The sequence below is a fragment of the Protomyctophum parallelum genome, assembly GCF_964188405.1.
Source record: "Protomyctophum parallelum genome assembly, chromosome: 21".
In the NCBI taxonomy this organism is placed as follows: Eukaryota; Metazoa; Chordata; class Actinopteri; order Myctophiformes; family Myctophidae; genus Protomyctophum; species Protomyctophum parallelum.
Genome location: NC_139713.1, coordinates 17484031 through 17500776, shown reverse-complemented (window position 1 = coordinate 17500776; position 16746 = coordinate 17484031). Strand labels below are relative to the sequence as shown.

The 16746-nt window shown below is 43.7% G+C and overlaps 1 protein-coding gene across 1 annotated transcript; it reads right to left on the bottom strand.

Moving 5' to 3' along the window:
* Window positions 1-8874: 8874 nt before the first annotated feature.
* Window positions 8875-15555, bottom strand: drg1 (developmentally regulated GTP binding protein 1). Its single transcript, XM_083793108.1, has 9 exons — window positions 15409-15555; window positions 13935-14058; window positions 13598-13773; window positions 13427-13496; window positions 12198-12367; window positions 11919-12049; window positions 10147-10314; window positions 9798-9920; window positions 8875-9606 (listed from the first exon to the last, which is right to left on the bottom strand). The coding sequence occupies exons 1-9, from the start codon at window positions 15445-15447 to the stop codon at window positions 9507-9509; spliced, it is 1101 nt and encodes a 366-aa protein (XP_083649234.1). The 5' UTR covers window positions 15448-15555; the 3' UTR covers window positions 8875-9506.
* Between the last annotated feature and the right edge of the window lie 1191 nt (window positions 15556-16746).

The following is a 16746-nucleotide window of genomic DNA, read 5'->3' as shown; positions in this document are numbered from 1 at the left end:
AGCCCGCCCAGTCAGCCAACGCAGCCAGCCAGCTCCGCCAGTCAGCCAGTGTAGAAAGTCAGGCTGCCAAGCCAGCGCACATCAGCCCTTGCAGTCAACCATTGTAGCCATACCAGCCTTGCTCAGTCAGCTCAGCCAGGCCTCTCTCGAGGCCTGGCTCTCTGTCTGCCTGGCCCGGTCTGCCCCGCCCTGCCTTGCAGCAACAGAACCAGCCTTGCTGGCAAGCCAGCCAGCTCAGAATACGAGCTCAGCAAGCCAGCGCAGCTGGCAAGCACGCAGTTAGTCTAAACCAGTTTCAGACTGGCAGGCCAAGGCAGACAGACAGGAAGACCGAGGCGCCTAGGCAGGCAGACAGGCCAGGAAGGCAACAAAGTGCAGGCAGGGGGACTGTCCGGCCTAAGGCTGCGCTGCAAGGGTTGGAGCCTGGCCAGCTCCTGCTGGTCTAGACTGAGTGGCTGTGGCTGCACAGTAAGGCTGCGGTAACCTAGTCTGGGCTTGCTGCTGCACTGGCTTGCTCAGCTCGCATTCTGAGCTGGCTGGCTTTCCAGAAAGGCTGGTTCTGTTGCTGCAAGGCAGGGCAGGGCAGACCGGGCCAGGCAGACAGAGAGCCAGGCCTCAAGAGAGGCCTGGCTGAGCTGACTGAGCAAGGCTGGTATGGCTGCAATGGCTGACTGCAAGGGCTGATATGCTCTGGCTTGGCAGCCTGACTTTCTACACTGGCTGACTGGCGGAGCTGACTGGCTGCGTTGGCTGACTGGGCAGGCTTGCTGGCTAGCTGGCTTGCTGTGCTCCCTGAGGGAAGCTTTGGGATGGATCTCTAGGGGCATCGGCTAGTGTTGAGCCTTCCTATGGCGTCTACCTTGATCTCCGTCCTAAGAAAGAAAGACAGAAAAAGAAAGACACACAAACCCAACTATGCAGCTTCCACCTGAGGAACCGAGACGCGAGAAAAGAACTGAGCGTCACTTGGGATGGTCACAAACTCTCCAACCATACCCACCCCATGTATCTTGGAGTTACACTGGACAGGACACTCTTCTTCAAAAAAACACCTGGAGAACACAAAAGCCACGGTCAACACCCACAATAACATCCTGTGAAAACTAGTGAACTCCCAAGTGGGGCGCAGACCCACAAACAATCCGTGCAACTGCCATGGCCCTGTCTTTCTCTACAGCAGAGTATTCCTGCTCAAGCTGGAGCCGATCACGTCACACCAAATTGGTCGACACAGCCCTAAATGACACCTGTCGCATCATCACGGGATGGGTCAAGAAAACACCTGTCCCGTCCGTGCCTTTATGCGCTAGCCGGCACCTCCCCCCGCACATCAGACGACTGTGTAACGCTCAAGATGAATGGAAAACACAGGAGATAGACAGTGAAGTCTGGAATGAAATGATAGAGAACACCTCACACACACAGTTTCCTTTCGTGGCTGTTTACATTCGAGGGTCACCGGTCCTCTCAAACGGAACAGTTTAACGTCATGCCCAGGACGAAAAGATATAGAGAACACCATAATGACAAATGACAAATAACAGCAGGAAGGCATGGGCCACAATCCACCGTCTTGGCAAAGACCACACCACCCATAATTCACAACGGTCACAGCAAATTCTGTTGCATCACAACTAGTGTAGGTATTGGATGGAGCCCGCACACCACAGGTATAAGAAAGACGTGATGCAGAGGAGGGAAATGGGTCGGTAGCTCTTCGGGGATAATGGGTCTTTGCCAGGTTTAGGGATTGCAACCACTTTGGCCTTTTTCCAGACAGAAGGGGTGGTTTTCTGTGCTGTGCATGTGTTCAGCATCCCCACAAGCCAGGGCCTTGAGTTAGGTCCCAGGTGCTGTATCATTTCTGCCAGTAGGTCATCAATCCCTGCTGCTTTACCGGGTTTCAACTTTCCCATTGCAGTTTCAAGTTCTTCTAGGTCGAAGGGTTTGGTTTGAGTGATGGCTGATTATGGTTGGTCTGATACCACTGTGCGATGGTATTCTATGTGGGTCGGTGGCGGTGTTGGTTACAACTGTTGGCCACCAGTTGTGACCAAGACCGCCACCAACCCACAGGAGAATACCATCGCACAGTGGTATCAGACCAACCACAATCAGCCAGCCTTCAAACCAAACCCTTCGACCTAGAAGAACGTGAAACTGCAATGGGAAAGTTGAAACCCGGAAAAGCAGCAGGGATTGATGACCTACTAGCAGAAATGATACAGCACCTGGGACCTAACGGAAAGACCTGGCTTGTGGGGATGCTGAACACATGCATAGCACAGAAAACCATCCCTTCTGTCTGGAAAAAGGCCAAAGTGGTTGCAATCCCTAAACCTGGCAAAGACCCATTATCCCCAAAGAGCTACCGACCCATTTCCCTCCTCTGCATCACCTACAAGCCTATCCCGTCACACCAAATTGGTCGACACAGCCCTAAATGACACCTGTGGCATCATCATAGGATGCATCAAGACAACACCTGACCCTGTCCCAACACCTGTTTACATTCGAGGGTCGCCGGTCCTCTCGAACGGAACAGTTTAACGTCATGCCCAGGACGAAAAGATATAGAGAACACCATAATGACAAATAACAGCAGGAAGGCATGGGCCACAATCCACCGTCTTGGCAAAGACCACACCACCCATAATTCACAACGGTCACAGCAAACTCTGTTGCATCACAACTGGTGTAGGTATTGGATGGAGCCCGCACACCACAGGTATAAGAAAGACGTGATGCAGAGGAGGGAAATGGGTCGGTAGCTCTTCGGGGATAATGGGTCTTTGCCAGGTTTAGGGATTGCAACTACTCCAGCCTTTTTCCAAACAGAAGGGATGGTTTTCTGTGCTATGCATGTGTTCAGCATCCCCACAAGCCAGGTCCTTGCGATAGGTCCCAGGTGCTGTATCATTTCTGCAAGTATGCCATCAATCCCTGCTGCTTTTCCGGGTTTCAACTTTCCCATTGCAGTTTCACGTTCTTCTAAGTCGAAGGGTTTGGTTTGAGGGCTGGCTGATTGTGGTTGGTCTGATACCACTGTGCGATGGTATTCTATGTGGGTCGGTGGCGGTGTTGGTTACAACTGTTGGCCACCAGTTGTGACCAAGACCGCCACCGACCCACAGGAGAATACCATCGCACAGTGGTATCAGACCAACCACAATCAGCCAGCCCTCAAACCAAACCCTTCGACCTAGAAGAACTTGAAACTGCAATGGGAAAGTTGAAACCCGGAAAAGCAGCAGGGATTGATGACCTACTGGCAGAAATGTTACAGCACCTGGGACCCAACGCAAAGACCTGGCTTGTGGGGATGCTGAACACATGCATAGCACAGAAAACCATCCCTTCTGTCTGGGAAAAGGCCAAAGTGGTTGCAATCCCTAGACCTGGCAAAGACCCATTATCCACAAAGAGCTACCGACCCATTTCCCTCTGCATCACCTACAAGGCTATATGAGAAGCTGCTACTCCAACGCCTTGTTGCCACTCATAGATACCAAGCTGACTAAAGACCAAGCTGGTTTCCGTCCCAGCCGCTCCTGTGCTGGACAGAGCTCAACCTCACCCAACACATTGAGGATGGGTTTGAGGGGAAACAAATAACTGGAGCAGCATTCAGAGATCTCTCTGCTGCCTACGACACTGTCCAACACCGCACAATGGTCAGGAAAAGCCTCCTCAACAACAGGCGCTTCTATGTCCAGTTAAATGACCAGAGGAGTAAATGGAAAGCCCAAAAGAACGGCCTCCAACAAGGTAGCGTGCTCGCCCCCCTCCTTTTCAATATCTACACAAACGACCAGCCACTACCCAATGCCTAATGCCAGCGTTTCATCTACGCCGACAACCTCTGCATTACGACCCAACAAGCAGACTTCCAGAAGATTGAGTCTGTCCTTGAAAGTGCCCTCCAAGAAATGTCAAGCTACTACAATACAACCACCTGAAACCCAACCTATAGAGAACACCTCACACACACATAATTTCCTTTCGTGGCCGTTTACATTCGAGGGTCGCTGGTCCTCTCGAACGGAACAGTTTAACGTCATGCCCAGGACGAAAAGATATAGAGAACACCAACATGTCAAATAACAGCAGGAAGGCATGGGCCACAATCCACCGTCTTGGCAAAAACCACACCACCCATAATTCACAACGGTCACAGCAAACTCTGTTGCATCACAACTGGTGTAGGTATTGGATGGAGCCCGCACACCACAGGTATAAGAAAGACGTTCTTTGTTGAAATACTGACAGCGTTTCGATCCATTTGATCTTCATCAGGTCATGTGTACACAAAACATACACTTTTATACTAAGGGAGTGCCCCCATTAAACAATCAAAATACCACATTTTGGTGCCCCTCCCATCACTGCAGGTGTGACACGTCAACCCTGAGTGAGTAGGTGGGGACCCAGACATATTGATGTAAATATAGTCTGTTCAGAAATTGTAGTGCCTCTCATAGAGCTTGTAGGTGATGCAGAGGAGGGAAATGGGTCGGTAGCTCTTCGGGGATAATGGGTCTTTGCCAGGTTTAGGGATTGCAACTACTCCAGCCTTTTTCCAAACAGAAGGGATGGTTTTCTGTGCTATGCATGTGTTCAGCATCCCCACAAGCCAGGTCCTTGCGATAGGTCCCAGGTGCTGTATCATTTCTGCCAGTATGCCATCAATCCCTGCTGCTTTTCCGGGTTTCAACTTTCCCATTGCAGTTTCACGTTCTTCTAAGTCGAAGGGTTTGGTTTGAGGGCTGGCTGATTGTGGTTGGTCTGATACCACTGTGCGATGGTATTCTATGTGGGTCGGTGGCGGTGTTGGTTACAACTGTTGGCCACCAGTTGTGACCAAGACCGCCACCGACCCACAGGAGAATACCATCGCACAGTGGTATCAGACCAACCACAATCAGCCAGCCCTCAAACCAAACCCTTCGACCTAGAAGAACTTGAAACTGCAATGGGAAAGTTGAAACCCGGAAAAGCAGCAGGGATTGATGACCTACTGGCAGAAATGTTACAGCACCTGGGACCCAACGCAAAGACCTGGCTTGTGGGGATGCTGAACACATGCATAGCACAGAAAACCATCCCTTCTGTCTGGGAAAAGGCCAAAGTGGTTGCAATCCCTAGACCTGGCAAAGACCCATTATCCACAAAGAGCTACCGACCCATTTCCCTCTGCATCACCTACAAGGCTATATGAGAAGCTGCTACTCCAACGCCTTGTTGCCACTCATAGATACCAAGCTGACTAAAGACCAAGCTGGTTTCCGTCCCAGCCGCTCCTGTGCTGGACAGAGCTCAACCTCACCCAACACATTGAGGATGGGTTTGAGGGGAAACAAATAACTGGAGCAGCATTCAGAGATCTCTCTGCTGCCTACGACACTGTCCAACACCGCACAATGGTCAGGAAAAGCCTCCTCAACAACAGGCGCTTCTATGTCCAGTTAAATGACCAGAGGAGTAAATGGAAAGCCGAAAAGAACGGCCTCCCACAAGGTAGCGCGCTCGCCCCCCTCCTTTTCAATATCTAAACAAACGACCAGCCACTTGAAACCCAACCCATCAAAAACCCAACTATGCAGCTTCCACCTGAGGAACCGAGACGCAAAAAAAGAACTGAGCATCACAAACTCTCAAACCATACCCACCCCATGTAACTTGGAGTTACACTGGACAGTTTAACGTCATGCCCAGGACGAAAAGTTATAGAGAACACCAACATGACAAACCCTACACTTAAACCCTCTATATTTAATAAAAAACAATTCTGGACAGGAATCCTGTATTGCAGGGGTGCCCAAAAGGTACATCGTGATCTACCAGTAATCACAAAGGCTGTGCAGGTAGACCATATGGCATGCCCCTGTATATAATCTATCACTTGAATTAAGGTGACTTGACACCAGCTCAAATGTTGCACACAAACATCAGTAGCAAAAGTACAAAGTTATTGTGACAGTAATAATTGCTATAGTGTGTGTTCAGTAACAGGAATATTCCTGTCTCTCCAGCTCTTTAATAAATAGAAAAGGGTTTAATCAGGAGTTGTAGTAGCCACAGGATAATCTAAGCGGTGGATATTGCTCTTTTCTTCATGTCTTTATGTATGTAAATTGTCTTGTTGTTTGTGTTATGTCAAATGCGTGTATATGTGTTCTGCATATACTTGGCTGCTGTGTTGCAAGTTACTGAACACACACTATAGCAATGATTACTGTCACACTATAGAGCTATTTAACACTGTTACTGAACACACACTATAGCAATGATTACTGTCACAATATAGAGCTATTTAACACTGTTACTGAACACACACACTATAGCAATGATTACTGTCACAATATAGAGCTATTTAACACTGTTACTGAACACACACACTATAGCAATGATTACTGTCACAATATAGAGCTATTTAACACTGTTACTGAACACACACTATAGCAATGATTACTGTCACACTATAGAGCTATTTAACACTGTTACTGAACACACACTATAGCAATGATTACTGTCACAATACAGAGCAATTTAATTTAGGTAACCAAATTGACCCCAATAGTAGATCTTTACACTCTCAATAGTTCAATTGTTGTTAAGCATCTGCTTAATTTCCAAAAAAAACTACACAATTAGAGAATGTAGAAGATTGCTACTTTTGATCCTTTGATTGTATAATGCTGATTGTAGCATAGTGGTTAGTGACTGAGCTTTGTTAACATGAGTGCCCGGGATCGTTTCCCACCAATTTCAAAGAATGTTTGTTGCTTCGTGCCAATTTTCACAGAATGTTTGTCCTTTTACCTACCAAACAATACTATTTTCACCTCTAGTCGATTATTTATTCAGCGTTTGAGCCACGGACCACCATTTGAGGCCATCTAGTCTCTCAGACCCATTTGAGCCACTGACCACCATTGTGAGAGTCTATTAATGTGAAATGGTGGTCCGTGGCTCAAACATGTTATCACTTTTGAAGTTACTTGTTGTGTTTAGATATGTAAATACTACTCTTTAAAGCTGTGTTTCGGTAGTCGAGTGGGTACTGTCGACGGTTAGTAAACATTGAGGCCGGGCATAGTTGTTTATAAACCTTCGACACTAACCATTCGGCTACTGAAACACTGTTTTACAGTTTTGTACAAACATCATATATAAACATCATAACAAGTAACTTCAAGTGATAGACGTTTGAACACACAAACAACAACAGCGTTAAGTATTAAATAACATTTAATCACTTACTTGCTCCGAAGACGGACCCGCGATGGTGACGTGGCACGTTCCAAACAAACACTGACCAAACCTACCTCCACGCGTCTCTTCCGTATTTGAGGGCGGCGGCACTTCCTTCCGGTGTGAGGCCACGCCCGCGAGATTTAACCGCGAATCTATTGTAGTCCTCTTACGTTACATCCGGGTCCCTTGGTCCCATCCGCTTCTAATGCAAAATAGCTACGCGTGAATCTTTTTTTTTTTTTTACAATAACGTTATTTGTCAGAAAGGAAGCCATTGAGGGTTAAAATGGGTCTTAATGCTTCCAACTCATATAACTGTCACCAACAACACTTTTAATGATATTACATGAAGCAGACAGCCCTGTGATGAAACCTTTAGCATTACACTGTGGTTAATAGGTTTTTATTCACAATGGAATGTTATTGTACTCTTAATATATCATGGTGTAGCACAGCACAGTAGATTCATATTTCAATCGATCTGGGATGTTAAAATTGTGCAAAACTCTGTTCAATGAATGGCCTCTTCTGCTACATTAAACATTACTAAACATTAAACGTTACTTATACCTGTTATTGAGACTCCTATAGAGCATGTTGACATGGATAGCTTGGTTAGTAGTATCTCTGTTAGTTAATGCAGTTTGATTGATTAAATTAATAGCCTATTTTATTAGACAAAAATGTAGAACAGTAGTGTCATAGAGTGGAAAATGCCATTTGGTTTAATGTCACAGAATGCAGTGCCACGTAGAGCAGCATGATAAATGGTTAACTTTATAGTGTGTTCAAAAATGGCAGATCTGCAAGTTCAGTGTCTTGAATGAGATGTGCTGTGAGTTTGCATATCTGCTATTGTCCAGCATAGGACCGTTGCACAGTGAAGTATAAACAAGGCTTTAGGATTTATAAGTCGTTTTTAGAATATAATAGAATATTCACTCCAGTGAATAGCATTTATCCATTTAGATAACTTTTTGATGTTATTTAATTACTTATTTTTACACAGAAACATAATGTGTGTCTTTACAATAACTGTAATGTAATAATACTAATAATGTAATGTAATAATTATTAATTAAATAACCTTATTTTATTCTGAAGGCAACCGGATGTCTTAAATTAGCTAGCTCTCAGACAGGAAGTTCTAAATTAGCTCAAAAGACGGAGCCGGTAGGAAATCCAAACAAAACCAGCACTAGGCAGAGCTCTGAGAAACCGCATTACCCACTTGTAAAGGTCGCCATCTAGTGCTGCATATTAATAGCATTTCAAGTTCGTGTCAATGACACTAAAAAACATTTTTATTGTGATGCCAGAATGTTATTCAGGGTTTAAATTCACCCACAGGCTTTGTCAGATATTAAGACTAAAATATTGCCATGAAGTGACAAGCATCAATGACTCATTCATGGAGGGGGAAAAAAGAAAAACATCTAATATCACCAGAACACCACTTTTAAATATCGTTTTATAATCTGCAAATGTTGCTATGAAATACACTGTAAAGCTCAATTTCTATCATCATACATCTGGAGACTACCGTAAAGGACTATGGGTTAACACATATGGACATGAGTGTACACTGTAGGCCTACAGGTTTGAAAAATGAAACTGTTTTTTTTTTTTTTGCAAGTTTTTCTTTTATTGTACTGTTTCACACTGGTTGTGAACCTTTCACAGTTAAAGCTGCAATCTGGAACTTAACTTTAAATCAATTTGTATGATAGACTATATTAATACAATATAACTAGTACAATCTGCAATGGTTGTAGCTGGTCTAACAACTCTTTGGTGGGTAGAACACCAACTGGTTGACAAGTAGTACTGCATGAAGCTCATAAGAAACATCTCCCCCGGCCAAACAGGAATTTCTTCTTTTAGCGGTTTGGTCGGCCACATAGGACATGAATCTTACGGATCACAGCTTAAAGTACTTACGTAGACTTTTATTTATTAAATGCCAATTGCATTATTCATTTGTTTTTCTTCCCACAAAAAACAAACAAACTGGGAACCACATGACTTGTGGATTTGGTAATTGTACATGACACTTTTAATTTCAAAATTTAGCTATTGAAAAATAGCAGGTGGCGCGCTACGAGCTTGTAGGTCTGCTATTTTTTTTATAATTTAGCACCACTAATACAGAAACATGTCAGAAAACTGTCAGAATTTAGAAGATTATTTTTAATTTCGTCGTCAGGCCTAAATGGGTTAATAAGCAGGCCATGCAAAGAGCAGCTCGTTTATTTCTTCACCAACTGGATAACATCCTCATCTTCCATGACATGGTCTTTGCCCACTTTTTGTGGGTTGTGTTTCACAGAGGCACCCCACACTAGTGCACTGTAAGGAAAGGAAAGAATATTAATTGGTATCGGCAGGTAGTGGTTTAGTTGGTTTGGTTTAGTTATATTTCACACTTTACTATATTATATACTTAAAATAATATTTAATCTAGGTCTGGAATTTTATATGAATCCAATATATAAAGACAATATATAAAAACGAAATGTATGAAAAGCAACGACACTCACTATTTGAATTCTTTGAGGAGATTTTTGTGAATCTTGTTGCAAAAGTCTTCCACGGCTGTATAATCTTCAGGGAGTACAACTGGAGATGTGTAGTCCGGAAGCTGACCTTTGGGTTTGGTGTAACTGGAAAAGAACACACAAACATCACTGTACTATTTTACTGTGCCGATTACCTAATCCTAAACCTAACAAACCAAAGTGTCTCGGATTGTGTATTGTGCATCGAAAATAATTCCTTGTTCTGCATAATTAACAGGGCTCAAACACTTTCATTAAAGCTGCAATCCAGAACTTACTTCAATGAATACAACATTAATCTGTTAAATTGTGATTGCTACACCATACTTACATGCGCACTAGCTTTAGGTAGTCCCACATCTTCTCCAGCAGATCATCAAAGTTCCAGCGAGAGTGGGCCGAGATGGGCACGCAGTGGGGAACCTTGTAGATGATGTCAAGCTCCTCAATGGAAATCTGGTCAATTTTGTTGAGCACATAAATGCATGGGATGTAGACCCTGTTGGACGAAAAGGCAAAGTGTGTGAGCCAAGCGATTTCACTCCTGAGTGCATTTCAAATCCTAATATCCGTTAAACATATTCAATTCGTTCAACAAAGAAAACAAATGGGTAAGCTGCCAAACAATAATTAATACATACATCAAATCCTACACTCCCTTATTCTATTTACTAGAAACAACCACCTTTTTGTAATTAGTCAAACACATGGACTTTCTGTTTAAATGCTTGCTTAGTAATGAGTAAAGTATGCACTTTCTTAGATTATTTTTAGGGCTTTTTTCTGAGCTTTTACTTTATGGTCGACAGTGTAGAGAGAGGAAACGAGAGAGTAGGGTAGTGACATGGAGCAAATGGTCCGGCCAGCGGGTAATAAAACTGGGGACTCGCTGTCAGGCATAAGAGTCCATGTGGTATGCAGCCTAACCATTCAGCTCTCATGTCGCCCTAAGAGTATGCTTTTTCTGATATCAGCTGGACTTCAGTCCAGGTGAGAGGCATGCCAGTTACGAAAAAGGTCACTTGTAGTTGTAGTGTAGATTGCGAGATGTCTGTTGCTTGCATTAGCCATTAGTAAAATAACCACAAATGCATGTACGTAACTCTGACACACCATGTGTGCTGAATGAAATAAACAATAGGCAGAGCTCAGGTGACATACAGAGTTCCCAAACAATGGCACATGCTATCCCGGTTGTAATGGGTTTAAGTAAGTCAAACAAAAAAACTCAAATTCCATATTTAAAAAAAAGACCAAAAGGTAACACTGAAAATTGCAGATCTATAAGCTCATCTAGTTTTTAAATGGGGCTCAAGTGGATAGGTCATTCATAATGTATTCTTAGGTGGTCTTTACACGAGAATGGTGTTCATAGAAAACTGCAAATCGTTTGCTCACTTTGCTGGTGTCTCTTGAAAGGTGTTTTCAGGAGGTGAAAACGCAACAAAGTGAAACCACCTCCCAGAGTGGAAATCTTTGAGAACGCCGTTTTATCCCATCTCCATGTAAACAGGCAAAACGGTGAATCCGCAAAACCTATGACAATCATGGCTCACTTGGCTCACAGCGCATACCGCCTGGTATGTTTATTACATTAATGCAGAGCCATATAATAATGGAGTTCCTGAACAAGCCTCCCTCCTCGCCTACAAAGTGCTGCTCATCAGCGATGGTGAATGTAAAACCATGATGTAGATAAAAAGCCTTGTGATAGGCAGCAGCAGCGTTTATGTAGCCTAATGTATTATAAGATATATAACCATCCCGTGGCGCGCTCTGCCTGCATGCTCTGGGACTGGGCTGCCTGTCTGTCTGTCACCTCGATGCATAATAGAAAGCAGGCAGTGAGCGACGGCCACAACCATGTTGTGGAATCATTCAAAACCCCAATAGGGTTGCATGAAGGGGTTCTTCTTCTTGTACATGGGTGACTGGTCTATTTGGCAGTCCGTTACCGCCACCTAGTGACATTATAGCGTTTTCATAATGTGTGTTCTCGTGTAAAGGGTCAATAGAAATTGAGAATGCAACAGGACGTCGTTTTATCTGGAGATGGTCGCCGTGTAAAAGATGCCCGAGTCTGGGTCTGGGAAGGCTGCATACCTGTTCCCTTCCACACAATCAATGAGGTCATCAGCTGTAGAATCGCTGCGCAGAGTGATATCAGCATTGTGGATCTTGTATTCTGCCAGGATGGACTTCACCGTTTCAGCATCAAGCTCACTCTGTCCACACTAAACATTGAAGACAAGAAGTGATGATGTAAGCTCGTAGATCTGCTATTTTCAGCACGAGACACTGGTGCACAACAAAGCAAGAAATAATAATTAGGCTTTAAGAGTGTCAACGAGAAAACAACAACAACAACTGAGTCAGGCGTACTGTGGCCGTGAAGTTGATGCCTCCTTTGTCCTTCTTCTTGTAGCCAATGTTGGGAGGTTGCTTGTTGAGTCGGATGCCAAAGCCTTCCAGCTCATGTTCTATTAGCTTCTTATGACCAAGAGGCTTTAGGACATCGAGCACAATAAGGATTAAATTGCAGGTTCGAGCCACTGAGGGAGAGAAGGGGAGACAGTAACACCACTTGTTAAAAATTATTTAGTCCATAGTGCTGACATCCAAGAGTTCACTTTCACCCTACGTTTTAACAGCGGGCGACAATAATGTCCTAGTGGGCGTTCTATTGCTGTAAACAAATGCCATATTCGAAGGAAATTAAGGATAATAGACTATTAAATAGTTTGAAAAGAAAAACTAAAAAAACATGGCGTGCCAGTTCTCGCGAGACTCTGAGCCATGTAACGTTGAACGGCGGCTGGTCTTGCGAGATCATCAGTCAGGGGCAGAAGGAAAGAGAAGTCTCCCCTCAAGCTTTACTTAATCGGACGACGGTGCCGTGGGTAAACGCGAGTGATTTAAAAGTCAACTAGGGACAATGCATCGTTGATGCAACGTGTTGTGAGCTTGCAGATCAGTTATGTTTGCCACGCGACACCGGCATACAATGAAGAATAAATCAGCTGCCTGCCTTGCCTGTTAACACAGACCACAGACACAGTGTCACAAACATGCCTCGGAGCAGAGTTATATAAGCATCGGAGTCTGTAGACTTTTCACTTTTGTCTTTAAATTGCTCTGTATTAGAAAGTACGTGTTTAATCACACAATGTTACTTAAATTGATTACAAAATGTTAACAGGTCAAGCTGAAATGTGATTAATTTGGTAGTGAACTAAGTGAAGACAGACAGCTTACAGTGACACATTTATCTTGTAGCCTACCATAATTTGATATATTATTGTTTATTTCCCATTTCCTGTCGAGGTAAGGATTGTTCCAACTTCTATCACAGGACAACGAGCACATCGTTGGAGTGATGCGTCTCTGTTCCCCAGAATAAGTCCCAGGCTTGTATCTAAACTAAACCATTAAAGAAATTAGGCTAAAAGATAAGTATGAATCATTCATTTCATCTCGCAAGAGAGCGCATCTCTCAGCACCAACCGCGGCATATAGAGAAAGAGAAAGTTTCACTGCATATTACACTATAATATTTTCTATTACATTCGAAGTTCGATAGGTTCGAATGAGTATCACTTGATGTTACTCACCGGCAATGACCTGACGCCCTCTGCCCTTGCCATCCTTGGCCCCTTCAATGATTCCTGGGAGATCCAGGAGCTAAGAAAACAAATGAACGATTAACGAAATGAAGTAAATCCTCACAAAAACATGGCCAATTTATAGCTTATCGTATTAAATGTGCCAACGGTCGATTGTACCTGAATTTTGGCACCTTTGTAGCGAATAACTCCAGGCACAGTTGTAAGGGTGGTGAATTCGTAAGCTGCTACCTCAGAGTATACACCTGCCAGATTGCTCAACAGGGTGGACTTGCCCACTGAAGGGAACCCGACAAACCCAATACGGGCATCCCCTGTTTTTGCCACATCGAAACCTACATGTAGATAGAAGGAAAGATAACTCACAATAAGAAGTCAATGCTACCGAGTGCTAAGAAGTCAATGCTACCGACTCCGAGTGCTCAACACTCGTATATTAGGAAACAGGGACAAGCCCCAATACACTATGTAAAAATAAAACGGTTAATGTTCTCACCCTCTCCAGGTCCACCACCACTGCCTCCTTTTGGTGTGATGAGTTCTCTTCTCAATTTAGCGACACGTGCTTTGAGGAGACCCAGGTGATGGGCTGTGGCCTTGTTCTTTTGCGTCCTGGCCATCTACCAATGAGAATGAAATTGATTAGCTCTCGTTCCACAGGGAAAACAATTGTCTATTTTTTTAATCATTTGGAAATTATAAGAGCTGATATTATCTATCAAATGTATGTTTAGCCGATACTAGGGATGCAAATAGTTAATCGTAAATCGATTAAACGTTGTTAAGAAATTAGTCAATTAAACTTAACCGTTAATAATTCATCATAATTAATTGAAAAGTCTGTGGTTCTATCATTGAGTGGTTTTCTTTTCTGTGAATGTAACGCTGTCTGCGCACGCGTGGCCGAGGAACACATACCATACCATACCATACCATCTTTATTTATTTATATAGCACATTTTAAAACAACAACGTTGTACTAAAGTGCTTTACAGTAAAACATTAAAAAACAACTTCAACATTAAAAAACAACTTCATTTAAAAACCACAAAACAACCACAAACAACATGCACAGTGTCACGTTAAACATCGAACATCTCATACTGTGCTTGGAAAAGCCAATGAATAAAGGTAAGTCTTGAGGCGTGACTTAAACACCTGGAGGGTGGGGGCTTGTCTTGTGTGCAGAGGCAGCTCATTCCAGAGCTTGGGAGCTGCCACTGCAAAAGCTCGATAACCTCTGAGCTTCAGCTTGGTTTTAGGAACCACACACATACAAAGCTGCCATTGCCTGGCCTTGTATCGTCATATGCTACCATGATAATTAAGACAGTTTAAATGAGAGGAAATTGGTATGGCTAAAAGCGACTTCAGTCGTACCAACATTAGCCTATGACAGGTAGTCTTTCTCCTACAGCTGTGATCAACGAAAATATGGGTGGGAATTATCAGCTGGTTTGGTTTTAGTCAGAGCCTTATAGACATCTAACCAGAGACAGAAAACGCTTGGTTGGTTGACTCAGATGTAGACTGGGATAAATTCACTTTAGCATGTTGCAGATCCGGTCTAGAACGGATACGGAAACGGTGCAATAATGTGTGCGAGTGCAAATGACCGGATATACTCAACAAGGCGGGCCTTTAGACCGGATCTGATATGAAGCACTGAAAGGCAAAGCAGGCTTTCCACGGGTACTGCGGAAAGCCTGGCGGTGAGGATGCGAGGTTAACTCGGTTGCAACACAGTGCATTGCAATGTGTAATCTTATCAAATGTAACTGTCAACGACAAATTACCGCAATAAGATAATGTGTGACTACTTTATTTAATGTCACAAACAGGCTTAGAGAGCAGTAATGTTACTGAAATACGTACCAGGCCTCGCGAGCTATCCTAGCTAGCAGTCATGGCTAAAAAGTTAAAAACGTGTCTGATTCGTTTAAAGTTTTACAGTTTGGAACTTTACTTACCTCACTTTCAATCTCTGCTATTTTGATGAGTAGACTCATGTTGAGATTGTAATTTAAGTCGTAAGACCGACTTCACCTATGGAAATATATTAATGTACAGTGTACACATGGAAGCTGTCCACCAGCATGCACACATCAGCCACCCACAGGTCCGTCACAGCAGTGTTGCCAGATTGCGTGAGAGAAATAAGCAACCATCATGTCTACAAGCGAGCACTTCGCCCTTTAATAAACATTTAAATTACGTAGGCTATTTTCAAAAAAATCTTAAGGAATTTTTGAAAAATGTGGAATATTCTATGAACATTTTTAACAAGACAAATCTTGTTATGATGGGGGTTCCTGGCATAACATGTTTTCAGATGAGGAGGGCCGCAGACAAATATATATTGATTTGGGGTCCTTCACTTACTTGTGAGATGAAAATGTAATAAGCCTGGTATAAACAACATTAGAAATAAGGCCCGGCCAAAAAAACTGCAACCCGCAACTACGAATATTTACAATTTAGAAGCGACTTTGACACTTTACAGAAAAACAAGCCCAAAGTGGCTTATAATATACGGACATGGCAACACTGTCCAAGCGCAATCTTTTTTTGGTGCGGGTTCACACAAACCGGTTGCAAACAATTACTTTTAGGTACACACCGCCACCTACTGTACGGGAGGCGAGTTTCTTTTTCTCCTGGAAACCACTAAGCCAAAGGGAATTCTCTATGAATTGGGGGAGATGGATTAGACTTTTTTGGCCATCAGTCTGAGGTTGCTGCAGCTATACACTCACCCCCTTTTCGTTTGAACTGTACCCAAACTGAATACAAATTGAACAAGAAATGCACTCTGTCGAGCTGCCAACTTGCGCTTTGCACACAAGTAGGCCATGTATGACCATAATGGCCTACTTGTGTGCAAGCAGAGCACGCTCACCACTGCTGGTACGACTGCTGCTCTGAGTTCTAGAGCTCTCTGCTGTCTGGGTACGACTGCTGCTCTGAGTCCTAGAGCTCTCTGCTATTCTAAATCCTTTAGACCCGTAATTGACCTTATACCAACCTTGAAATGTACCAATTTACAATTTACAATTTAGGCATTTAGCAGACGCTCTTAATCCAGAGCGACTTACATTTAATAATTACATTTACGTCACCAAGAATGGTGGTCCCTTATTGGTGGAGGACACCAACATACCCAGCCGATACATACCCCTTATTGACCTTATACCAATTTTGAAACGTACTTTAGTTGCGTCATCAAGAACAGTGTTCCCTCATTGGCTGGTGGAATATACCGACATACATACAGTGTGGGCAGTGGCACACCTAAACTTCCATGCGCG